This window comes from Haliotis cracherodii, unplaced genomic scaffold (genome assembly GCF_022045235.1).
Source record: "Haliotis cracherodii isolate W230 unplaced genomic scaffold, xgHalCrac1.p SCAF_8, whole genome shotgun sequence".
In the NCBI taxonomy this organism is placed as follows: Eukaryota; Metazoa; Mollusca; class Gastropoda; order Lepetellida; family Haliotidae; genus Haliotis; species Haliotis cracherodii.
This window is the reverse complement of record NW_027266341.1, coordinates 52,150,913-52,177,947: the sequence shown is the minus strand read 5'-3', so window position 1 is coordinate 52,177,947 and position 27,035 is coordinate 52,150,913. Positions and strand designations below refer to the sequence as shown.

The following is a 27,035-nucleotide window of genomic DNA, read 5'->3' as shown; positions in this document are numbered from 1 at the left end:
CGCGTAATATGTTGGATGTAAATCATGCATTGCGTTAGTTTCACCCTTGGGAATACTGGCATGAAAAATAAACTGAATGCAGAACAAAATCAAAGAATTGAGTTGAGGAGTCAGAAAAAGCTAACAGGCAACAAACACAGGTAAACAGTGCGTATGAGTGTATTCATGGGGCCCGTTTCACAAAGAGATCGTAGCGCTAACACGGACGTAAGTCCATGTTAAAAGTATGGGAGTTACGGTAGTCGTAGCGCCACGATCGCTTTGTGGAACGGCGCCCTAGTTTGCAGTTGCGGGGCTGCTGTCATCAGGGTGGTGTGGTGAAATGGGGTTTAATGTCGCGTTCAAGGTTATTGCACTTATATAGCGACATGCATACACACACGTGTGTGTGTGTGGCTGATTGTACTAGTCCGGACTAATGCTGATTCTATAGTGAGAGTCCACTAAGATACCATGCCGCAGTTTAATATGAATACCCCACTCAGACTACTGACTCCGAGCCGACCAGTCCTTGTTTTAGCCCCTTAATGCCGAGTGCCAGGCAGGGCAACAACAAGTTGTTTGGTATGACGCGACGGGGTTCAAACCACCGACATTCCGATCTCCAGGCAGGCTTTCATACCATAATAGGTGAGGTGGGGTGAGGTGAGGTGAAACGGGGTTTAACGTCGCGTTCAAGATTATTGCGCTTATATGTGTGTGATTGTTTGTGTGTTTGCTGCTTGACTCATGCCGATTTTATAGTGCTAGCCCACTGAGATACCATGCCGCAGTTTAACATGAATATCTCATTTAGACATACTAAACCGACTCCGGGCCGACCAGTCCTTCTTTTAGCACCTTAATGCCAAGCACCAGGCAGGGCAACAACAACTACACTCGTTAAACGTCTTTTGGTATGACGCGGCTCGGGGTCGAACCCCGGACCTTCCGCTCTCTCAGTAGACCAGGGGTGGCCTCATACTATAATAGTGAGTGAGTGAGTGAGTGAGTATGATTTTACGCCGCTTTTAGCAATATTCCAGCAATATCACGGCGGGGGACATCAGAAATGGGCTTCACACATTGTACCCATGTCGGGAATCGAACCCGGGTCTTCGGCGTGACGAGCGAACGCTTTAACCACTAGGCTACCCGACCGCCCCTCATACTATTATAACAGTTAAGATACTGTACATAGTCAGAGCTTGTCTGTTATAATCCACTGGTTCCTGTCACAAGATCCTACGCCAACCGTTGACCAAGACCCTTCCTTGTCCAGGATGGTCATATCTCTCAACAAGCGAGTACAATCCTACAGATCGGCCTTATCTCAAAACGCTAACTCCATCAATGAAATAGCACCGCTTTGAAGATTAATTAAGTCTAGTTGATTCGAATTCTTTGGACGCGATGTCACTTCGAGTCACCCTGAGCTCTGAGCGGATTAGACGGGAGCGATCTAAACACAGCACTGGGATAGACGAACATTGAAAGCCAAAGTTTACTGTTGATACCGACGGCTATCAAAGGCGTAACGACAAGAATATCATTACCAAAGAGCGAAGATGATCACTTAATTAGTGAGTTGTGTGACCCCGATGCATTGTGATGGAGACCTTTGCTCGAGCACGGAGACCATAGGAGACGGGCAGGGATGAGAGGCCGCGTATCTGAACTTTCACAGAACCCCGGGGTAGTGCATCAGTTTTCAAGATAACAGGGAAGCATTTTTCAATTGTTTTCCCCTTCCCCAGTAAAGCCACTTAACGCTCAACAAACAGGGACAGAGGCGAGGAAAAGGGAAATAAGTCACAAGATGATTATTTTCAATGAAACAACACAAACACGGAAACAGTCGAGAGAACTTATCAGCATCACTTCCCGGTATCATTTGACTTTAAGGAAAGTATTAGGTTTCCGGAATTAAAAATGCATTGGTATGTCCTTGTAAACGACGTTAGTATTCCCACGTTAGTATATGCGTGACAGAATTGAAAGGAGTTTGATTATCGCCCAGGAAAGTTACACCTATTGAAACCAGGATCTTTGTCAATCATGTGAATAGTCCACATGATGAATTGAATTCGTAATGTTTTGTCAGTTGTTTCAATTGCGTAGAAGTCATGTTCATGTACGTTTGTTTGTTTGGTGTGTTGTTTAACGCCGCACTCAACAATATTCCAGCTATATGATTGTAAATAATCGAGTCTGACCAGACCAGTGATTGATATCATGAGTATCGATTCACACAATTGGGATACGATGACGTTCATCAACCTAGTCAGCGTGCCTGACCACCCTATCCGGTTAGTCGCATCATACGACAAGCATGGGTTACTGAAGACCAATTCATGCCCAGATCTTCACTGGTGAGTGAGTGCTGGTGAGTGAGTAAGTGAGTGAGTGACTGAGTGAGTATATTCCAGCAATATCACGGCGGGGGACACCAGAAATGGGCTTCACACATTGCATCAACGTGGGAAATGAAACCCGGGCCTTCGGTGTGACGAGCGAACGCTTTAACCACGGGGCTACCCAACGACTCTTATTGTGTAAGGGAAGTAGAGGAACACAAAACACTCGCAGCGCTTACTGCAAAATATAATCTGACACCAAATTCTAGCTCCACCCCTTCCCCGAAAAACGCGAATATTAAATGGTCGATCTCTGATATAACGGGGCGGTAGGGTAGCCTAGTGGTTAAAGCGTTCGCTCGTCACGCCGAAGACCCGGGTTCAATTCGACATGGGTACAATGTGAGAAGCCCATTTCTGGTGTCCCCCGCCGTGATGTTGCTGGAATATTGCTAAAAGCGGCGTTTAACCATACTCACTCACTCTAATATAACCTGTATAAGCAACAACAATATTCGTGAATAATTCTTTTTTCTAAGAGACGGTGGGTTAAGCTGGGGTAGGGGTTAATATATTATCGGGAGAATGATAACAATAATTTACAAGGGACATGGTGACGTTACGTAACTTAGAAACAATTCGATATCAATACATCACTTGGGAATTAGTGACAACACCTCACTTGGCATATAGTTGCAGCAAGCCCTTTGGAAAAAACTATGAAACAGTTATTAGGAAAATAGTAAGAATACTTCACACACAAAATTATTAAAATATTACCAGGGATTTGATGACATTGCATCACTATGAATATGTTGCTAAAAAAAAGAGAGGGGTGGTGAAATGGGGTTTAACGTCGCGTCCAAGATTATTGCAATTCTATAACGACGTGCATGCACGTGTGTGTTTGTGTGGTTGCTTGTACGAGTCCCGACTGATGCCGATTTATAGTGCCAGCCCACTGAGAAACCATGCCGCAGTTTAACATGAATACCCCACGAAGACACAGTGTACTGACGACGAGCCAACCAGTGCTTGTTTTAGCCCCTTAATGCCGAGCGCCAGACTGGGTAACAACAGGTACAATCTTTTAACGTCATTTTGGTCTAACGGCCTGGGATCGAACCCCAGACCACCCGTGCCCCGGGCGGACGTTTACCACTAGACCACGGAGGCGGTCCCATAAAATTTGAGAAACTACACAGAGAAAAGCGGTTAGCGCTGTGACCAACCTGTCCGTCTTTTTCTTCTCATCTTCCAAGTCTCTGTAGGTCTGCTGCAACTGCTCCGTCAGAACTTCCAACTTCTGCGTCAGCTTGTACTCCGCCTCAAAGTGTTCAGACAGCAGCACCAGGTCGCGAGTAGCGTCGTGGAGGGGGATGTCGCTCAGATACAGGCCACGTCGATTCAAGTCGTCGAGGTTCATGACGCTAGGCGAGCACAAGAACAGGATGCAGTTGGTCTCCTGCACATAGATCATCTCGCCCTTCAGACGCATACGGGAGTTCTCTTCGTTCTGATTGTCCATGTTTGGCAAATCCAACACACCCTGCTTCGTCCTCATGACGTACACGGTGTTGATATGAGACAAAATGTTCGCAAAGGAAAGATCCATATGGGGTCGGATCATGTCGAAGAGATCTGAAAGCTTGTAGTTTTTGCTGGCCAGCTGTGGGATAACCCGGGCTATTGAAGAACCGATCTGCTTGACGACCAGGTTCTTGTCAAACAATACGTGGAAAGGAAACGTTCTGCAAAATGTAGAAGGGCTCATTTTCTGAACTGTTGACAAAGTCTTTTGATGTTCTAGATCTAATTTGGCGTTATTGCTCTGGTTGTTTTTCTCGACGATTGTAAACTGAACGTGGTCAATGCCGTTGTCCTTGCTCTTGTAAACGTTGACGTCCACCTCCGAGGCGTGGATCTTCTTGGCCACCGTCTTGACAATTCCTATAACTATATGCTCCAGACCCTCTCTCTCGGAGTAATAATGTAGAACAGTGGTGCCATCTCCTTCCCGTTCCGTGCACCGGAAGGATGGCGCGCGCATGCCTGGATAGATGGTTGCAAGGTGATCATGCAAGGCATCCAAATTCTGAAGAAAGTCTTTGGTGGTTGAGCCCAACACTTTAAGAATCTTGTCATAACCCGATTCTTCACAGTACTGGAAGAACATACCGCCAAACGCCTCCAGAATGTCCGCTGCTGGTAGTTCTGACAAACACAAAGGAACACACACTGATATCAAATTGTTAAATTGTACATCAACCATCAAAATACAAGTCAACCACAACAGTCAACGTATAAAACCATATAAGATCCGTCAAAGAAAAGCCAATAAACATAGGTTGCAATTTCCTTCTTGGTTGAATTCCTGTCCTTGAATTACAAATGTTTAACTTTATGACTGTAAAACCATAGCACGGTGTAACAGATCAAGAATCATTTTTGGCAATCTCATTAAAATCAGATTTTAGTTTTCGTTATCGCTAAACAAAGATCTGAGGACATCCCATTACCGGTCATGTCAGAACGACCTTTCATCCAACTAACCAGAACGTCGCTTCCCAGATCAGGAAAGTGACAGTCGGAATATGTTTCCTGATAATACAACCACGATATATTTAACACGGGGTATTCCGAACGACAGCTACGGGTTTTATGATAATATCCATACAATCTAAGCCATCTATGAACCATTCCAGAATGTTCTTCTTGTCAGTTTTAAATTTTTAATCGAGAATAACTTCAATACGTCAAAATATGTTTCGAAGCGTAGTCGCCAGTTGGAAACTAGTGTCGTAAAGCTCGAGAAATGGCCAATGTCGATTTCTTGTCAGTCATTTCATTGGTCGGTCAAAATTCGCGAAAGGTCGTTCTGACGTGACCCGTAATGGGATGTCCTCAGATATTTAATTTGTTTAGCGGTAGCGAGAACTAAGATCTGATTTTAATCAGATTGCATTTTTGGCGACTAGCAAATCCAAGTCGAAAAGGGAGGCAACTTATCACATTAAGATGCTTTTTCAAAATCCACAGATGAGAATCATAAACTAGGCCAAATATGCGTCATGTTACTTGTTCCACATATCGGTGAGAAACGTGACAACTTAACTCAATTATCTACAGCCTTGGTCACGACAATGCAGTCCAAGGACTGAGGTAACACGTTGCACTTGCCATGGCTACCGAGGTAGTCGCACTACGTTTACATCGCCGTGACCGGTTGTCAGTCAGAGATGCAGTTACTGTCACTCACCCAACACCTTGGACGCCGCTCCGACTAGGTCGTACGATATACCGTCGTCGTAGACATGGCGGACAAGGAAATGACCTTCCATCTCTAATAGGGCTTCTCGCCTGAAAGAAAAACGCAATGTTTATATTTCTACATCAACATTACGTATAAAACTGACAGCGGACCAACTATTTAATACTCCTTGATATTTGTCAGAGACAGAATATTATTTGGCGACCGATTCAATGCATGCATTTTTTATTTCTCTAAAAGATTGAGTTGAATAATTGTAAGGGCATCTAGCAGTCAACTGAAACTTTCATTTACAAAACCGAGACAAATTGTTTCCAGTGTTTTCTTGAAAAAATTATTGTTCCCACTCCTAATCAAATGAAATGTACTTTTACATGGCAGTCACCTTTATTGCAAATATATCATCATGGCTGTTTGTTATATTTGGAGTCTCGAAAAGTAGAAGTGATATCACGGCGTATCAGCTTAGTGTTGGATGAGTGAGTGAGTTTTTGGTTTAACGCCGCTTCTAACAGTATTCAGGTGTATGACGGCGTGTCAGTTTGATGTGGGTGTAGTGAGGCAGGTCTGACATCACGTACATAATCAGAGCGAATCTGGGATTCTAACCCACGGTCATAACATCCTGGCATGCCTTAGGGACGTAAGTCTGCATGGCAAGTTGCGGCGCCTTTGAAAATGGGGCAAGCTGGCACTTACAGTGAGTGAGAGAAGTATTACGACGCTTTTAGCAATAGTCCTGCAATATCACGGCAGGGGACACCAGAAATGGGCTTCACACATTGTAGCCATGTCAAGAATAGAGTCCGGGTTTCGGCGTGACGATCGAACGCTTTAACCACTAGGCTACCCGACCGCCCCGCTGGGACAAGGAAATGAAGCTCAAAATACTGTCTAACTGAAGTGGTTTTGATTATACCTTTGCACAGGGATTTATAAATACAGCTTGCATTTGCTACTTGTATTTGTCTGATAGGGTGTGTGGTTTGCGTTTCCACTGGAGGGTATTTTTCAACTACAGACTGTCAACATTCTTCAGTCGAGTGTCTAGTGTCCTGAGTAAATATTAATGGTGAGGTGAAATGGGGTTATTGCACGTGCATGTATGTGTGCGTGTTTGTGTGGCTGCTTGTACTAGTCCGGACTGATGCCGATTTGTAGTGCTAGCTCACTGAAATACCATGCCGCAGTTTAACTTCAATACCCCACTCAGACACAGTATACTGACTCCGAGCCGACCAGTCCTTGTTTTAGCCCCTCAATGCCGAGCGCCAGACAGGGTAACAAGTACCATCTTTTAACGTCTTGTGGTATGACGCGGCCGGGGATCGAACCCCGGCCCTTCCGCTTTCCGGGCGGACGCTCTACCATTAGACCACGGAGGCGGTCGTAAATATTAATGGAAATTGAAAACGATATGCTTTCTGTCGACGAATGTCATTACAATCAGCCGATTTTATTCATATAATTTACCTTGCCATTCCAGGGGGACAGAAGAATGTACGTCTGTTTGGAACATCAATTTAATGTAATCAAAATAATAGACTGCATGTAGACTGCATATAATTATATTTCAATTCTAGTGAAAAATATACATTCAATAATACTGTTTTTCTTCCAGCTAACATTAAGGCCTACAAGGGGCCGACCATTTGATGTCCTTGGGGGGACTGGTTTTTTAAATCGAGATTAGATATTTTTCAGCTATAGCTTCAAAACCAGGTTTTTTTAACTTAGAGCCTGTAATTTTTTGGTAATTTGTTTTTACAACAGTCTGAAGTAAAATGATTTTTTTAAAAGAATTTTCGGGGACAATCTATATTTTTCGATAAAATCCCTTCAGAATATCAAATGGTCGGTGCCTCATGGATTTGAGACTTTCAATAATGTGCAATGATGTGACATCAGTTATATACTCGGAAATCAATGGAATCGTGTCGCATTTCGCAAGGCTTTGGTTCACCTTGTAAGCCTTTGGCCCCACCTTGTAAGCCATTGGCGTCAAACAGTATAACTGAGAGTGAGTGTGTGAGTGTGTTTTACGCCGCTTTAAGCAATATTCCAGCAATATCAGGGCGGGGGACACCAGAAATGGGCTTCAAACATTGTACCCATGTCGGGAATCGAACCCGGGTCTTCGGCGTGACGAGCGAACACTTTAACCACTAGGCTACCCGACCGCCCTTACAACTAAGAGTTCCATTGACTCGAAAATAAACAAACCCAGCTAAATCCGTCAGACTGGTCTCCTTTTATACATTCGATGAACGCGTATGTTTGAAATAACAAAATGGATTCAACTGTACTATTGAGCATCTCAAACTTCTCTTTAATCAAATTGAATTGTTCCATTTTCTCAATTACAGCAACACTGCAAACCTGTTCAAGCTAACTGTTAAATAAATCCTCTTGTTCAATATGATTTTGTTTTCTTTCATTTTCAGCTTATTTCAAGTCTGTGAGCAAGAGACAAGCCAATCTGGCGTCTGCTCAAACACTTCCGGTTGCGCATGCTCCATAAGCATCAAAATAGTCCGGAATGAACTGCTTCACCTCCTAGACTATCAAGGCGCCAGCGCCTCCCCGACCATGGCGAGGATCGCTGACCTGACTCGGACGCCACAGTCAATTGTCTCGGGCAGATTAGTGCCATAAAATTAAGTCGAATTTCATGCGAGAATGGTAAGCAGTCAATAAACAGCAAGAAGTGGAGCTTTCTTTGATTGGAGCTCCGCATGGATGTTGTGGTGTTCAGACACATATCTCGCTTACTCCCACCCCATGTTAAACTCGCAATGAATATCGGACTGCCCCGAGTCGGAATGTCACTCTTGTTTTGCCTTCACATCAACAACAGTTAATGGACCAGTTACCACTGGGGAAATGGCTGCTTCATGGATGATCTACATCCTCGTCTGTGACAGTCATAGATTTAGATATCAATTCTTACCCTCATGATGATGATCATCATCATCATCGTCGTCGTCGTCGTCGTCATAATATACACGTAGACCAAACATAAAAAGTACCACCATCATCGATATCATTATCTTGATACGTACAGCTTGGGTTTCGTTCAACAAATCGATGTTAACCCCCCGACAATAAATGACCAGTATGTTAAAGGATGAGAGTTACGAAAACCTTAGCATTCAGATCACTTTTCCCAACAACGGCCATGGGAGGTAGCTGCGCATACACATCGCGATGGTCAGTAAATCACATACGACCCCTTACATTAGGTTGTTCTCCTAAATTCCACGAACAACCTTCACAAGAATTCATAGGAATTATGTGAATAAACTGCAAAGCTTTAAAGGTCAGTATATTATCTTTCCATTCATATTAAACACTTAACACAGTGAGAACGTTGTTCGACATTTACAAGGAGAATGTCAACGTATCAATGACACTGTTCATGTCAACCGAATGCATTTGTATATAGTTCGAATGAGTGAGTAAGTTGGGTTTAACGCCGCTTTTAACAGTATTCCACTTATATCGCGGCGTGTCAGCTTAATCTGTGAGGAAAGCCCGAAGTGATGCAGGTCTCAGACGTTTACCTCTTCGTTGAAACCCACGAGCACGGGTATGGTGCTGACCAACCTAAAAACATAATCGGGGCGAACCGGGATTCGAACCATCAATCATTGGTTTCTCGCGTGCCTAAGGGACGCAACTCTGCACAGCGAATGGCGGCGCCTTAGACGTCTGGGCCAACCGTGCCCCTCACATATGGTTCGAATCCCAGCACCATACCATTACTGTTTCACCACAGTGGTAAACACCTGCATCACTTCGAGCTTTCCTCTCACATTAAACTGACACGTCTACATATCACTGTATTACTGTTGAAAGTGGTTAAAACTTAAACCCACGCAGAATGTTATGTCTGAACGTTATGTCTAACTGTTGAGCGGATTTTCTGTTTACCGGGGAAGAAAGAAACACGGAGCCATGTACTGGTGGGCTCGGTTCAACCATCATAATGTAATGAAAGCTTCCAACATCAGTCTTCTACCTTCCTGGTAGGTCAGGTTAGGTTAGGTGCAAAGAGGTTTCAAGGTTATTGCACTAACATAGCGACGTGCCTGTATGTATCCTAGTCCTGACTAATGCCGGTATCATAGTGTTGCTCATTGTGATGCCATCCGCATTTTAACATGGATACCGAACTCAGTCATAGTGTACTGACTCCGACCCGACCGAAACTTGTCGTATCCCCTTAAGCCGAGCGCCAGGTAGGGTAACAACAAGTACAATCAATTAACGTCCGCGGCCAAGGATCAAACCACAGTCCTGCCACTCTCCGGGCAGACGTTCTATCCACTACACTACGACCTCATCACAGCAGGCGCAGACCCTCCCCTTATTCCTAGGCTGGTCTGCAGCCGTACAAGCCAACTGAAAACATTGACCACTGTCCAGTCCAAACACTTAATATCAAGTGACCTCAACGTCGACCTGGCCAGGACGTATCCACCTGGTCAGCTGCTATAATCAGCTCAGGAAACAGATCTGGTGCCTCCAGAGGTATATATGGCCCAACATACACAACAAGGGCCACGCAATATGAATTGTCAGCCCTCACCAAGGATATTATCGTGCTCTTGGTGCACCCAGAGGAATGCATGGGCCAACATACACAACAAGGGCCGCGCAATATGAATTGCCAGACCCCACCAAGGATATTATCGTGCTCTTGGATTAATCAACCGGCTTGATAGTGCTGCTTGACCACCTGGATCAGGAAGCCTAGTTTCATTAATGTAAACAGTTTATACAAGCATAATGTGCCCTGATGGAGCTTCTGTCTTCTTAGCACGTCTCAATATATTGTGGATTAACCCGGGCAAATCACATAAAGAAGACTTCTGGAGACGAACCACGCTTACAGATGTTTATCAAAGCGCCATTAATACAGCTTGTGTACAAGGCACATGGCAGAATTATTTACACATTGCCCCAGGTCACATCAGCATCTTACAAACAGCCATAATTCCATCTCACTGGAGATTAGTGGCTACCAAATACTTCTGGCTTGGTTGTGTTGAAGAACAATTCCTGGGGATAAAGTGTGAGTGAGTTGGGTTTAACGCCGCTTTTAACAGTATCCCAGTTATATCGCGGCGTGTCAGCTTAATGTGGGAGGAAAGCCCGAAGTGATGCAGGTCTCAGACGTTTACCACTTCGGTGAAACCCACGAGCATGGGTATGGTGCTGACAAACCTAGAAACATGATCGGGGCGAACCGGGATTCGAAGCCACAATCATAGGTTTCTGGCGTGCCCAAGGGACGCAACTCTGCACAGCGAATTGCGGCGCCTTAGACGACTGCTTTATCTTAGCATGCTGATGACTAGTGCATGTTGTTGAAACGTCACCTTGAATGAGAAGTTGCAATCTGTCAGTTAGACCCGTCTTCACTGATCCCACAACTTCTAACTGACACTTATAGATAGTATCCCCATGTATCCCTCCATGTATCTCTGTATTGCATATACTCGTATGTCGGCTACAATCGGGACAGGGTGCGAATACAATCGGGAAAGGATGCGAATATAATCGGGGTAGGATGCGAATACAATCGGGACAGGATGTGAATACAATGGGGTAGTATGCAAATACTATCGGTACAATGCGAATACAATCGGGATGGGATGCGACTACAATCGGGGTAGGGTGCGAATACAATCGGGACAGGCTATGAGTACAATGGGGCAGGATGCAAATGCGACTACAATCGGGGTAGGGTGCGAATACAATCGGGGTAGAATGCGAATACAATCGGAACAATGCGAATACAATCGGGACAGGATGCGAATACAATCGTAATAGAATGCGAATCCAATCGGCGTAGGATGCGACTACATTCGACATAGGAGGTATATACCATGGAGATAAGATGGCCATACAACTTTTGAGCAGGAAATTGTGACAGAAAAATAGCAAATCTGACCTCTAACCTGCCTGAATGCCATGTCGTTCCCTTGAAGATTTATGCTCACACTATCCACTACTGGTAACAATTACAATTTCTAGACAGTCATCACAAAGTACTATTTCCGACAACATCGCAAACGCCAGTCTCCACACACTCTCAGTTCCAAATATATATTCTTTCCCGACGAGTCTGGTGTATTTTATGGGAACGAAAATTTGGTCCAATTTGCATCTAATAGCCACGAAGCCCATGTAACAAATGTTGACGAGTGGAAGACATATTTGTTTAGGAGCTACTGCCAAGAAAACTGTCGAAAGGTAATCAAAAGCACGTGGGAATACGGCTTGCCACGTTCCCAAAATGTGATTACCGAATTAATGTAGCTCTGTGCGAGAAGGGGTCCAACCGAGAAGTGGAATTTCCCCCCTGAATGTGCATTACCAGCGTGCCGCTAATTAAAGAAATTCGGAAACACGTTAAAACAAACAACGTAAACAGGGCAACGCGTTCGGCTTATTTTGTTCGATTTTAACTCATTTCAGAATCTGAAAGATCTAATTCCCGTTGAAGCATACGGTGGGTTCACACTGCAGAATTAGTATTTCATCCCAACGCTAGGGGATCCCTATCTTCTTGTGAATTGCTTATTGCACTTCCTTGCAGAGCGATTGACGTTCCTTAATGTTTGTTTGTTGTATAGCGTCGCACTCTGCAATATCCAAGATATTTGACGGCGGTCTTTATATAATTGAGTCTGGAGTCTGGGGTCAGAAAATTGTTTGATTGACATCACGAGCACCGATCCTCGGAATATTTCGATACGATGACAGACAATCAGCCTAGTCACTACGCCAAGCACCCCGAGCCTTGTTGTAACCTGAAATCTCCATTGTGGTGTCATAAGGGTTATAGGTCATCAGTTGGAAAAATTTGTTTGTTTGTTCGTTTGTTGTTTAACGCCGCACTCAGCAATATTCCAGCTATATGACCGCGGCCTGTAAATAATCGATCGAGGGCCAGACAATCCAGTGATTGACAATATGAGCATCTATCCACGCCATTGGGATACGATGACATGAATCAACCAAGTCAACGAGCCTGACCACCCGATCCTATTAGTCGCCTCTTACGACAAGCATAGACGCCTCTTACGACAAGCATAGTCGCCTTTTCCGGCAAGCATGGGTTGCTGAAGACCTATTCTACCCCTGATCTACCAGTGATTGACAATATGAGCATCTATCAACGCCATTGGGATACGATGACATGAATCAACCAAGTCAGCGAGCCTGACCACCCGATCCCGTTAGTCGCCTCTTACGGCAAGCATGGGTTTGGAAAAGTAAACAACTGATAAGCAGGTTGTGGTTGTTGAAAATGTTAGGGGCAAGCGATGTTTTGTTTTGCACAAATAAATCTTCTGAATTCCTTTTTAAAATATTTCAATACAATGTCATGCAAATGCATTTAACATTTTGGGATGATTCTTTTGGCCGTGGAGTAGCGCTCTAAACTGTTCACATGTTACTGTGGTTCGAGTCTTAACTTAACAGTGAGTGAGTGAGTTGGGTTTTACCCCACTTTTAGCAATATTCCAAATAACATATGCTCATCTTAAATAAACGATGTGTTTTGTGAACACTGCCTGCTTTCATACACATCCCTCATCCCATTCCATCAATACATGAACATACTGCAACCCTCATTGGTTGATGTTAGGCGTATCTTTTGTATCTGGTGTGTTCACTGCATTTCCAAATAGCACCTGCTCTGCTAAAGTAAACGATGTTTATGTGAACATTGCCTGTCTTTTGAGACATCCCTCATCCCATTCAATCAACACATGAATATACTGCAACCCTCATTGGTTGATGTTGGGCGTATCTTTGGTATCTGGTGTGTTCACTGCATTTCCAAATAGCACCTGCTCTGCTAAAGTAAACGATGTTTATGTGAACATTGCCTGTCTTTTGAGACATCCCTCATCCCATTCCATCAACACATGAACGTACTGCAACCCTCATTGGTTGATGTTAGGCGTATCTTTGGTATCTGGTGTGTTCACTGCATTTCATCCCATTCCATCAATACGTATGCATGTATATATGGCCACATAATCTGGCTACTGTTTATCAGTAACCACTACAGTCAAACCAGCGTAAATGTTCACTGATTACAACCAAGGCCTGAGGTGTACAACGTCGACCAGATGTGCCCGTTTCATTTACAGTAACAAATCTAATAACATGACCAGACCCACTTCCCTTCGTCCCCAAAGCGCAGATCTCCTCCACATAAAGATATACGTAAATGTCTGTATAATTCCTGATTATATTTAAGTGGCAACAAACCAATATACAGACAGGTTAGCATCAATGGCTACCCACTTCCACGTGTTCATCAAATTCCCAATTATTAATGTTTACTTTGGACGCGTTATTTTTTTTATCTGATGATGAAGGATTACAGAGATGTGTTCATGTGCATACACCTATTAATAGTGAGTTGGGAACGATATTCTGCCAATGTGCGTATAGTAGCGTCAGCTGTGATAGGAAAACACTATTGTACTTACTATTTTAAATTCATTTCCTCTTGGGTATTCTATGACATATTGCATGATTGTATCATATTTTGCTAACTGTTTCTCAAGGTACTACCACGTACGATTGGTATTAATCAGATAAAGTGCCAAACAAAATGGCTCAAAATCACTATCCACACTTTTCATATCATGTTATTAATTCAACTAAAACAAGCACGCGTGGATGAGCATTTCACGATCATTGCGACGGGTCCTACGCCAGTGCTTTTAATTTTGGTCAGGAGTTAGGGGGTGAGGTAAAATGGGGTTTAAGGTCGAGTGTAAGGTTATTGCAATTACGTAACACGTGTGTGTGTGCGTGTGTGTGCGTGCGTGCATGTGTGTGCGTGCGTGCATGTGCTTGTACTAGTCCAGACTAAGGCCGAATTTATTGTGCTAGCCCACTGAGATACCATGCCGCAGTTTAACATGAATACCCAACTCAGACACAATATACTGATTCCGAGCCAATTAGTCCTGGTTTTAACCCCTTAATACCGCCAGGCAGGGTAACAACAATTAGCTTATGTTAACGTCTTTTGGTATGGCGTGGTTGGGGATCGAACACCGGACCTTCCGCTCCACCACTAGACCACGTAGGCGGTCACATGCTATAATAACCTCACCCGTTAAATTTAGGCAGCTCACCCGTTTGAGTTGGGCAGTACACCAGCTAGATTTCGGCAGCTCAACCTCTAGAATCGAGCAGCACACCCACTGGAGGTTGGCAGTGAAGGGACCGAATATGACTGCTTGCGAATAGGAATCTATATTGCTACGCGACCGACCCCCTTCGTGTCACATGAAAATAAATTTCAATAGGTTGTCCTTTGCTTTCAAACCAGTATGGTGTGTATAAGTGTCCCCATGAAACGCCGAATGCAACATGGTAGACAAGGCCAGGCTCCAACAAACCGCTACATAGAATACCTTCACGAAATTAACTCAATTTCAGTATTAAACATCCCGTGTTCCAGAGTCAGACCGTTCACCATCCAAATACCCACATCATTCAGAATAAACAATATTACACAAAATATAAAAAAATCCATCAAATAGAGTGAGTGAGTGAGTGAGTTTGATTTTACGCCGCTTTTAGCAATATTCCAGCAATATCAGGGCGGGGGACACCAGAAATGGGCTTCACACATTGTACCCATGTCGGGAATCGAACCCGGGTCTTCGGCGTGACGATCGAACGCTTTTAACCACTAGGCTACCCGACCGCCCCGCCATCAAATAGAGACATTCAACTTAAGAAACACTTATTTATTCATGTTTCGTGCCAATGATAATCTTTGCCTGTTTGAGAACAATCAGTTTACCAAAATGAATGTTTGAAACATAATGCCATTTCACTATGGCTTCTCGACTTCAGATTGTACAGGAATTTATTCTTGCTTTAAATTGTCATTGCCCAGCTATGTCTATGGAATCGCTAACCTGCACTTCTTTTATTCTGAGCACGAATTCTTCTAAAACCATCTTTGATAGCATCCACGTCGACTATTTCTATCTTATTCTGTTTCTGCCTGAGAAGTTTCTCTTAAGTCAAATACATACTTCCTTTTCATGAAGTGAATCAAAGAATCAGTACACGATCAAGCAGCCTTTATGTCATCGTCTGACATGAAATAAACAGTGCAGAAAGCTTAAAGATCCCAAAGTGGAATCAAAAGAGCTGTGTAAATTGGCTTTCTACGTGTCGATGCTGGGCGGCGTCGTTCGTCACATAGAATATCCAAGGGTATGGTCTCGCGTTATGTAACCACGCCACCGTGCTGTCTGTTTGAGCAGATTTAATATTGCAACTAATTCTGATCGGTTCGTGCCTTTTCTGAGACGCAGAGGCTTAGCTCTCTGTCAAACGTTCATTTAAAAGAAGATTAGAATCGAGTACTTTTGACCCTCGCTCTGCTTGATGTCACACGTACATTTTGTCTTGGCACGTAATGTCTGAGAACGATGGACATTGTCTCGGCAAAGGCCCTTGGTCATAGCAGTGGTAGAAGATCAAGAGATGAATATCGCTCTAAAATTTACGTTTGGGCTCTAAATGTGAACGACAGTGCAAACTGTACTTGATTAGCCAAAATGTCCTTGGAGGTAATTAAAATCTTGTCTTGGCCCGCGTCGACGCCAATATTTGCCTCCAAGACTTCTCCCACGGCTGTGGTCAATGGACGCCAGAGCGATCAACGCTTTGCCAATAATCAGTATGCAATAATCGTGCCGCTAATATCCACTATAATTGAGATATTATGCGAATTGTATTGACTCTCATCGAACGAAACGCCATGAACGTTAGTCAATATTACCACTATCGACGGTAGGGGCTTGATTCTGGTAGCTGCGATCAAGATGCTGTGGTCAGATGTTGCAACCATTGCTAAGCCAGAGAACGCGAACTAACCTTGGTTCGCATGTGCTACACTGATGTTTTCCAGTAAACATTCTGATCAAAATGAGAACAAGAAGTTCAGTTCGCACAACCAATGAAAATGTCATGAAAATAATTCACTGCCCTTTTTTTGTCCTTTTTCACAAGTTCTTCCGAAATAAATTAGCTGCCTTTACATGTATTTTATATCTGTGATGATGAATACGCCCGATACACGGCCGTTTCCTTGGTGTTCTTATCAATGCCAATTTCATATTCCGGTTGTTATCAATCTACTGCGTGATTGTAAATAGTTAAATATTTTCCGTACCAGCTCTCTTGTCTATCTGAAATGGACGTATTGAACTATATGCAATCACGAAGTAGATTGATAACAACCGGTTTTTGAAAATTGCATTGAAAGAACATCAAAGAAACTGTCTGTATCGGTGATATTCATCATAACAGATATGACGTGCATGTAGGCATTGTATCCGACAAACTCATCACAGCAGATCAAGGTATGGCATGAGCCTTGCACGTGACTCACAAAACCAGATCAATAAAAAACATGAGCCTTGTACGTGATACTCGCTACATCAGATCTAGGCATAACATGAGTCTTGTACGTGACACTCTCTACATCAGATCTAGGCATAACATGAGTCTTGTACGTGACACTCACTACATCAGATCTAGGCATAACATGAGTCTTGTACGTGACACTCTCTACATCAGATCTAGGCATGGCATGAGCCTTGTACGTGACACTCACTACATCAGATCTAGGCATAACATGAGTCTTGTACGTGACACTCACTACATCAGATCTAGGCATGGCATGAGCCTTGTACGTGACACTCACTACATCAGATCTAGGCATGGCATGAGATTTGTACGTGACACTCACTACATCAGATCTAGGCATAACATGAGTCTTGTACGTGACACTCACTACATCAGATCTAGGCATAACATGAGTCTTGTACGTGACACTCACTACATCAGATCTAGGCATAACACGAGTCTTGTACGTGACACTCAATACATCAGATCTAGGCATAACATGAGTCTTGTACGTGACACTCTCTACATCAGATCTAGGCATGGCATGAGCCTTGTACGTGATACTCACTACATCAGATCTAGGCATAACATGAGTCTTGTACGTGACACTCACTACATCAGATCTAGGCATGGCATGAGCCTTGTCCGTGACACTCACTACATCAGATCTAGGCATGGCATGAGCCTTGTCCGTGACACTCTCTACATCAGATCTAGGCATGGCATGAGCCTTGTCCGTGACACTCACTACATCAGATCTAGGCATGGCATGAGCCTTGTCCGTGACACTCACTACATCAGATCTAGGCATGGCATGAGCCTTGTCCGTGACACTCACTACATCAGATCTAGGCATGGCATGAGCCTTGTACGTGACACTCACTACATCAGATCTAGGCATGGCATGAGCCTTGTACGTGACACTCACTACATCAGATCTAGGCATGGCATGAGCCTTGTCCGTGACACTCACTACATCAGATCTAGGCATGGCATGAGCCTTGTCCGTGACACTCACTACATCAGGTCTAGGCATGGCATGAGCCTTGTACGTGACACTCACTACATCAGATCTAGGCATAACATGAGCCTTGTACGTGACACTCACTACATCAGATCTAGGCTTAACATGAGCCATGTACGTGACACTCTCTACATCAGATCTAGGCATAACATGAGTCTTGTACGTGACTCTCACTACATCAGATCTAGGCATGGCATGAGCCTTGTACGTGACACTCACTACACAAGATCTAGGAAATAACATGAGCTTTAACTTAAGCTTCAGGTATATAGATGGTCTGACCTCGTTCAATAACAATCAAATGGCCAATTCCCTTCCACTGATCTACCCACCTGAGCTAGACATAAAGGAGACCAGTGAGACCGCCTCATCTGTTTCATATTTAGATCTGTGCATAAAGATTCAAAGTGACAATACTCTGTCCACGGGACTGTATAACAAGTGAGATGACTTCAACTTTCCCATAGTCAACTTCCACTTCATGTCGAGCAATATTCAAGCAGCTCCAGCCTTTGGTGTTTACATTTCGCAACTTTTGAGATAACATCGAGCATGCTCTTTCTACCAAAACTTCAAAGAGCGTCATACGAATCTTGCTCAGAAGTTGTTTGATCAAGGTTACTACATTCAAGGCCTCAGGAAAGCTTTCAAAATGTTTTATGGTAGACATGAGGAGTACATTTCCAAATTTGACGCATCAGTGACCAAAATGATATCCGATGCAATTTTTGACTTGTACCATATGTGCCCATGGTTTTTTTCAGGTGAACAATTGACTTGCCCTTGCATGTGTTTGTGATGGGTGCCACCGGTGGGGCAGGATACGCTCACCGAACACCTGGTATCATTACTATTTGATAGTGAGTCATAAACGCATTATCATTATAAAGTCGGAAATTACAATCGACTCTGCTTTATGCAGAGATTTCTATTCGATATGGAAAAGGTTTGGTCGCTTTACTTGTATGTGACACTCACAACACTACAACAGATCGATGTATTTGACTGACTCACTGCAACAGATCAGGGTATAGCATAAGTCTTGTATTCGACTGACTCACTGCAACAGATCAGGGTATAGCATAAGTCTTGTATTCGACTGACTCACTGCAACAGATCAGGGTATAGCATAAGTCTTGTATTCGACTGACTCACTGCAACAGATCAGGGTCTAGCATAAGTCTTGTATTCGACTGACTCACTGCAACAGATCAGGATATAGCATAAGTCTTGTATTCGACTGACTCACTGCAACAGATCAGGGTATAGCATAAGCCTTGTATTCGACTGACTCACTGCAACAGATCAGGGTATAGCATAAGCCTTGTATTCGACTGACTCACTACAACAGATCGAGGCATGACACGAACTTTGTACCTGACAAACTCACTTTGACACACCAAAGCATCTTAGCATCCGTCTGATTCACTACAACAGCTCAGGATGTAACATAAGCCTTGTATTCGACTGACTCACTGCAACAGATCAGGGTATAGCATAAGCCTTGTATTCGACTGATTCACTACAACAGCTCAAGATATAACATAAGCCTTGACTGCCTCACTTCGTCAGATCTAATCATTAGAAAAACCTTGTATTCGACTGACTCCATCTCGACATGCATGCATGATCCAAAACTTTCAAACTTTTGGACAACAAAGTTTCATTTATCCAATCGATGAAACATTTTCCTCTGTTTCCTTACTCCTTATAGACCTTTTATCTACCCTGCATCCTTCCAACAATGCTTTCGTAATGGACGTTTCTAATTCCTTTCCCTTGCATTTAATACAGTGATATTTTTTAATGCGTTGTTACTGACATCGTCAGTGCGTGAAATAAGTTTCCAGAAAGAAAAAAATAGTGAGAAGAAAATAGACATCAGAGTTGTCACTCTAATAGCGATAATGGAACAGATATAGCCAACAAGCGCCGGGAAATAGCATCCGTAATTAGCCGCATTATTTCGTTAAAAAGACGAAATATGAAACCGATAATGAAAGAAAGCTAAAGTGATAGACAATGTGATTGATCAAAAATATCAATTTCCTATTTCTTCCGATGCTGTGAGTGTTTATTCGAATGACGAGTATGTCATTGAAATGTTCGCTTTTGATGAAAACAGAATTAATGAAACGGGACAATAACGATACTAAGTGAATTAAACACGGTTCTTTGCGCTTATTATTGGCCCCTTGGCGAAGCAAGAAAAAACTTGAACAGTGAATAACGATCCACCGTTTCAGACGGCGGTCACATTATGTCTAATAATCAATTTCCTTCCAACAATAATGTCAGAGTTTATTTTTAACCACGTTTTTCAAAAACAATCAAACTCGCGAAAACTTTGGCAGTTATTTCCATCAACTTATAAAGTTCCCACCAATGAAATATCTCTCCAAACGATGAGGAACATGTTTTCGTCTACAAATACAAGGCGTAGTAAAACAGTCTGAGCGAAAACAAACAGTTTGAAAATACCAGTTTATGACTTAACGCTTTCTCCACTGCTGTGCACTTGGAAAGCGACATGCTCTTAAAGAAGCCCTACTAATCACTTGCGGAATTTACAATCAGAAATGGACCGTTGGACGACTTTAAGTACCAAGGGTAACATCTACGCCTGCAAAAAATGACTTTGTCATAAACTGCCGTCAAGCGCGATAGCATGCCTTAAAATTTACCCTAGGATTCGGCGTTAGAACAGGTTATGGGGATCACATGTTTGTCATTAAAAGAGCCGACAAAAAAGGGGATTGGGTGGTTGGTCAATGAGTGAGTGAGTGAGTTTGGTTTTACGCCGCTTTTAGCAATATTCCAGCAATATCAGGGCGGGGGACACCAGAAATGGGCTTCACACATTGTACCCATGTCGGGATTCGAACCCGGGTCTTCGGCGTGACGAGCGAACGCTTTAACCACTAGGATACCCGACCGCCCCGATTGGGTGGTCAGGCTATATGACTTGGTTGACTATATATCTCTATTACGTGGATAGTGACTCTTCGCTAACACCTGGTGTCATCACTGATTTTCAGTGATCCATTCGTACAATGTTCACTCCGTTTTGCCTTTTACACCCAATGGAATCTGTTTCGTGGAATGGGGGCACGGGTGGCCCAGTCGTCTAAGTCGACGAGATTCGCAGTGCGCAGTTGCGTCCCTTGGGCACGCCAGAAACCTATGATTGTGGGTTCGAATCCCGGTTCGCCCCGGTTATGTTTCTAGGTTTGTCAGCACCATACCCGTGCTCGTGGCTTTCACCGAAGTGGTAAACGTCTGAGACCTGCATCACTTCGGGCTTTCCTCCCACATTAAGCTGACAGGCCGTGATATAACTGGAATACTGTTAAAAGCGGCGTTAAACCCAACTCACTCACTCACTCACTGTTTCGTGGCATACTCCAGACCGGTTATTCTCTGGCGTTGTTTTACATGGTTTGTGACTAACATACCATGACCTATTGCACGACTAACAAACCATGACCTATTTCACGAGTAACATACCTCTGATCCATTTCACGACTAACATACCCCTGATCTTTTTCACGATTTAACATCCCCCCCTCCCCCCCCCCTCCCCCCCCCCCGATATATTCCAAGACTTCCAACCCACTGATCTATTTCACGACTAACATACCATGACCTATTTCACGACTAACATAACCCCTGATATATAAGGGTACCGGATACCGCCCGCGACTTACTCATCCCCTGAAGACGGTTTACCTATCACTGCAGCGAAATCATAAAACTGTCCTATAAGGTAGGTATCGGTTATCAATCATTTGTCATGACCTTTCAAAACGCCGACATATGCCGAAATATGCCGAAATAAAGTGAGTGGATGAGTGAGTTGGGTTTAACGCCGCTTTTAACAGTATTGCTGTTATATCGCGGCGTGTCAGCTAAATGTGGGAGGAAAGCTCCAAGTCATGCAGGTCTCAGACGTTTACCACTTCGGTGAAACCCACGAGCACGGGTATGGGGCTGACAAACCTAGAATCATAATCGGGGCAAACCGGGATTCGAACCCACGGTCATAGGTTTCTGCACTGCGAATCGCGGCGCTTTAGCGACTGGACCACCCGTGCCAGGCCGAAATTAACTTATAGGAAACATTACTTTTATATTTCTCTACGGAAACCAACGCGGTGGAACCCCCTTTACACTTCCGTTACCAAAATATGAACTGAGCAAGGCAAGGAATCAGATCAACGCTGGTGTTATCTAAGACAATGTACAAGAGACAACACTTGATAGATGATAGTAATTTAAATTATTCCCATTTATTGACATATCCTCCCAAGATAGCAAGCGTACCGGGAAGCTGTTATCAACCTTGAAGTATTGCTCCTGCAACGTATCAAACCCGAATCTGCCAGACGCGTTCAGCACCAAAGGTGCATTCCCTGTTTGCAGCCTATCAATAGTATACGGAAGCGGTGTCTAAGGGTACCACAATTTAATATTCCCGGGCGGGGCCTGGAGAAACAGCGGGACTAACATACCCTCAGATCTATTTCACGACTAACATACCCATAGATATATTTCACGACTAAAATATCCCCTTACATAGCTCACGACTACCATACCACCTGAAATAGCCCACGACTAACATTTCCGACGCATACTTTTTAGAAAGACACAGCGATATCTACAAAATACCCAGGTTTATTGCTTTGTATCACCATGCATGTGTTGCTGGTTACGTGTTACTGAACAACTTCTTCATACTCGTCATGCCTGAGAAAGTATTATATTCCCAAAAATGCAGGAAAAAAGGTCCTCAGCCTTACCCCAAAACATTAATGGTTCACTGGGCGTTTTTTTATGAAAAACATGCGCTGTAGGTACAAAACATTATCTTGGGTGTTTTGAAGCACTGACACAACAAACATACTCTCAAAAAAGATATCCCGTCCATTACAAAGAACACTCGACCCGTGAAGAACCGGGTTAGATAAGGTCTTCAGCAACCCATGCTTGTCGTAAAAGGCGACTAACGGGATCGGGTGGTCAGGCTCGCTGACTTTGTTGATGCATGTCATCGATCCCAATTGCGTGGATCGATGCTTAGGATATCAATCACTGAATTGTCTGGTCCAGACTCGATTATTTACAGACCGCCGTCATATAGCTGGAATATTGCTGAGTGCGGCGTTAAACAACAAACAAAACAAAAAATATTCTGATATTGCAGCGGCCGTTCCAACATAAAAAATGTTCAGATTGTGCTGAGGATGCGTGTAACAGTATTGGCACAAACTCGTTTATGATAGTGCCAGATATGTCACAAACCCCTTACTATCCAACCTCTAACTATCCAACCCCTTACTATTTACACTGTACACGTTGATACCCTTCGTTTAAAGACCTCCAACAAGATATGCGTGTGTGTAAGCAAACAGCCCCGGGTAGGTATAGAAAGGTAGAAATAGCATTCGATGTCTGACTGCTTACACAGTTGGTAATGCATAGCTAATCAGCTGTATATATTGGATCAAAGATGATAGACATAAAACACGTCCTGTACACGGTGCCCTCTCATGTCAAAGGGAACATTTCATAACACGAACTGCGTTTCAGAAGGAAGGTGGGCCAACGTTGTCCTCGCGGACAAAATGGGTTATGCATGATTAATACTTTCTGTATAGAATGTCAATAAGGCGTGATGAGTTGGCAAATATTTTCTTTGCCTAAAGCTTTAACAAATACGATCGCAGGGCCTGCAGTGTCAACTATACGTGGCCCCCTGCCGAGCCGTCAAGTCAGCATGAATCACCCTGCTCTGTCTACACTTGTAAGACAGACATACGAGAGCTCCTCCCCAACCAGATCACATCTACATAATATGTGCCAACATAAGTCTGACATATGGACAGGATTAACTAAAGCAAACCCGTTGCTCGCCTGCTCATCCGAACTGTAGAAAACATCTCACTAGATTCCTACAATACGGGTAATAAAGCCGAAAAACACTTACTGTTGGATGTTTGTGTTACCAAAACGAGTCGACCGTTCTTATGCTGGTTGCAATGTTGGAACGCTCATCTACATGTGCGCTTTTGAAATACATGAACCAAAACGTTGCCATGCCAATTAAGTGTGGATATAGTTACCCGCCCTTGCTTTTGAAATATTCGACTTCAAAGAAGTTAAAGTGCACCAGATACGTTCATATTTACTTAATCGTGTGTTCTTAAACTTCTTATCAATAGCAGTGAGTGAGTGAGTGAGTTAGTGAGTTTGGTTTAACGCCGCCTTTTACAGTATTCCAGTTATATCACGTCGTGTCAGATTAATGTGGGAGGAAAGCCCGAAGTGATGAAGGTCTCAGACGTTTACCACTTCGGTGAAACCACGAGCAAGGGTATTGTGCTGACAAACCTAGAAACATAATCGGGTCGAACCGGGATTCGAACCCACAATCATAGGTTTGTGGCGTGCCCAAGGGACGCAACTCTGCACAGCGAATCGCGGCGCCTTAGACGACTGGGCCACCCGTGCCCCCTTATCATTAGTATATAAGGTAAACAAAAGCGACAAAACCGTGTCCATATTCGTGTCCATATTCATGTCCATATTCAAGTCCATATTAGTGATTGGGTATGGTTTTACGCCGCTTTTCATGTCCATATAAGAAGCAGAGGGTCGATTGAACGATTTCGCCCCAATCATGAACATGTGCTTATGAATCACTATCAAATTGGGATCATACCAGAATTTCGCTTGACACATGTGATTGAAAACTGAATACAACATAGGCCTTAAAAGCTGAAAACTACGTGAAATATTTTATACAAAATGTTAAAGTGCTCACACACAAAAGTCATTATCAGATCATGGCCTTGCTCGTGTTTCACCAAAGAGGTAATTTAAACAACTAAGCCCTGTACATTTCTAGCTTTCCTCCCATATGAAGCCCACACCTTGATATAACTATATTGTGGTTGAAACCCCCTGCATCATTATCAGATACTAGTCATCTAAAACACAAATGTCCTTGATGTTATTCTATTGACGAATGTCAATAGGAGCTCTTCTGTACAAATATGTAAACTAGTGTGCTTTGTGATATAAGCCAGGACATACTTCAAGCTGTCGCATGTCAAAATGACAGATAGAATCCAAATAAACAAGCACAAATAAATACATGTATGTGCTTGTCAAGCCGTTAAGTGCCAGTAATATATAGCGTATTTATACAAACAGAATCTGATTCATCCGGAACACTCGAAACATAAGCCAAAGGTCAGCAAAGGTCTTGTTTTCACATACCTCCATATTACCCCTTACGTGCTTAACATTTATCGTTAATGCCGAGACCCCTGAAGATTCCGGGGTAGAATAGGTCTTCAGCATCCCATGCTTGCCGTAAAAGGTGACTATGCTTGTCGTAAAAGGCGACTAACGGGATCGGGTGGTCAGGCTCGCTGACTTGGTTGAAGCATGTCATCTCATCCCCATTGCGTGGATCCATGCTCACGATATTAATCACAGGATTGTCTGGTTCAGACTCGATTATTTACAGACCGCCGTTATATAGCTGGAATATTGCTGAGTGCGGCGTTAAACAACAAACCAACCAACAAACGTTAATGCCGAACATGGTAAATTGAAAACAGAACGTCAATGGGCTATGGGTTGGTAATGCGCCAATTTGCAATGGAACAGTTTTATGTTTTAACATGTGATGTTTGAATACTTATTTATAGATCAGAAGTACACGAGTTCGTTGGGGTTTAAAGCCGCTTATACAAAGTCATTCAAAAACAGCAGATGGCGAATACCTGGAATGGTTTCCGTGATCTGTACTTGCGTTCACGCTTAAAACTGTGGTTTGTTTGTTTTCAACGCATCACTCAGCAACATTACAGCTATATGACGGCGGTCTGTATATATTCGTGTTTTGACGAGTCAATCCAGTGGATGACATCATAAGCATCGATCTATGCAATTAGGATTACGATGACATGCATCAACTTAGCGAACCTGACTACCCGATCCCGTAGTCGCCTCATCCGGCAAGCATGGGTTGTTGAAGACCTATTCTACCCCGGATCTTCACAGGTCACTTGAAAGTGATTGTCATTTAGGGTTTTTTAATTATGTCGATTTGAACAATACTTAAGTCATATGTTTCAGTTTTATGTGTAAAGCACAATATTATCCTGGTCTTCGAAACACTGTCAGTGAGTGAGTGAGTTTGGTTTAACGCCGCTTTAAGCAATATTCCATCAATATCACGATGCGGGACACCCAAGTGGGAAATCGAACCCGGACCTTTGGCGTGACGACCGAACGCTTTAACCACCAGGCTACCCCACCGGCCCTACAAGGCTGTGAAATCCACGAGCACGTGTACGCTGATTACAAACTAAGAATATGACTAGGCCCCGTCTGGACTTCGAACCACGATCATACGTTTCTGGCATGCTTAAGAGTGAGTGAGTGAGTGAATGAGTTAGGTTTAACGCCGCTTTTAACACTCTTCCAGTTATATCACGGCGTGTCAGCTTAATGTGGGAGGAAATCCCGAAGTGATGCAGGTCTCAGACGTTTACCACTTCGGTGAAACCCACGAGCACGGGTATGGTGCTGACAAACCTAGAAACACAATCAGGGCGAACCGGGATTCGAACCCACAATCATGGCTGCTGGCGTGCCCAATGGACGCACAGCGAATCGCGGCGCCTTAGACGACTGGGCCACCCGTGCATGCTTAAGAGACAGAAATCTGCAAACTCAATTGCAGCTCCATAGTCGACTTGACCTTCCCGGTCCGCTCAAAACAATGTCTAATGTTCTATTCCCAGTGTTACTAATTGAGCCATGCGTACACCATGAGTTAATCAGACGTAGCTCTTATTTCCTACGCCATATTTTATTTACCTATAGTTGTGTGTAAGCGCCCCTGATTGTGGCG

At 43.6% G+C, this 27,035-nt stretch overlaps 1 protein-coding gene across 1 annotated transcript in view; it reads right to left on the bottom strand.

Moving 5' to 3' along the window:
* LOC139449708 (guanylate cyclase soluble subunit beta-1-like) overlaps nt 1-27,035 on the bottom strand; it is a 66,078-nt gene that overhangs the window by 15,057 nt on the left and 23,986 nt on the right. The window contains exons 3-4 of the mRNA XM_071231219.1: nt 5,596-5,696; nt 3,569-4,550 (exon numbers count right to left, since the gene is read on the bottom strand). Of these exons, the coding sequence (XP_071087320.1) occupies nt 3,569-4,550; nt 5,596-5,696 (1,083 nt within the window). The remainder of the gene's footprint in view (nt 1-3,568; nt 4,551-5,595; nt 5,697-27,035) is intronic.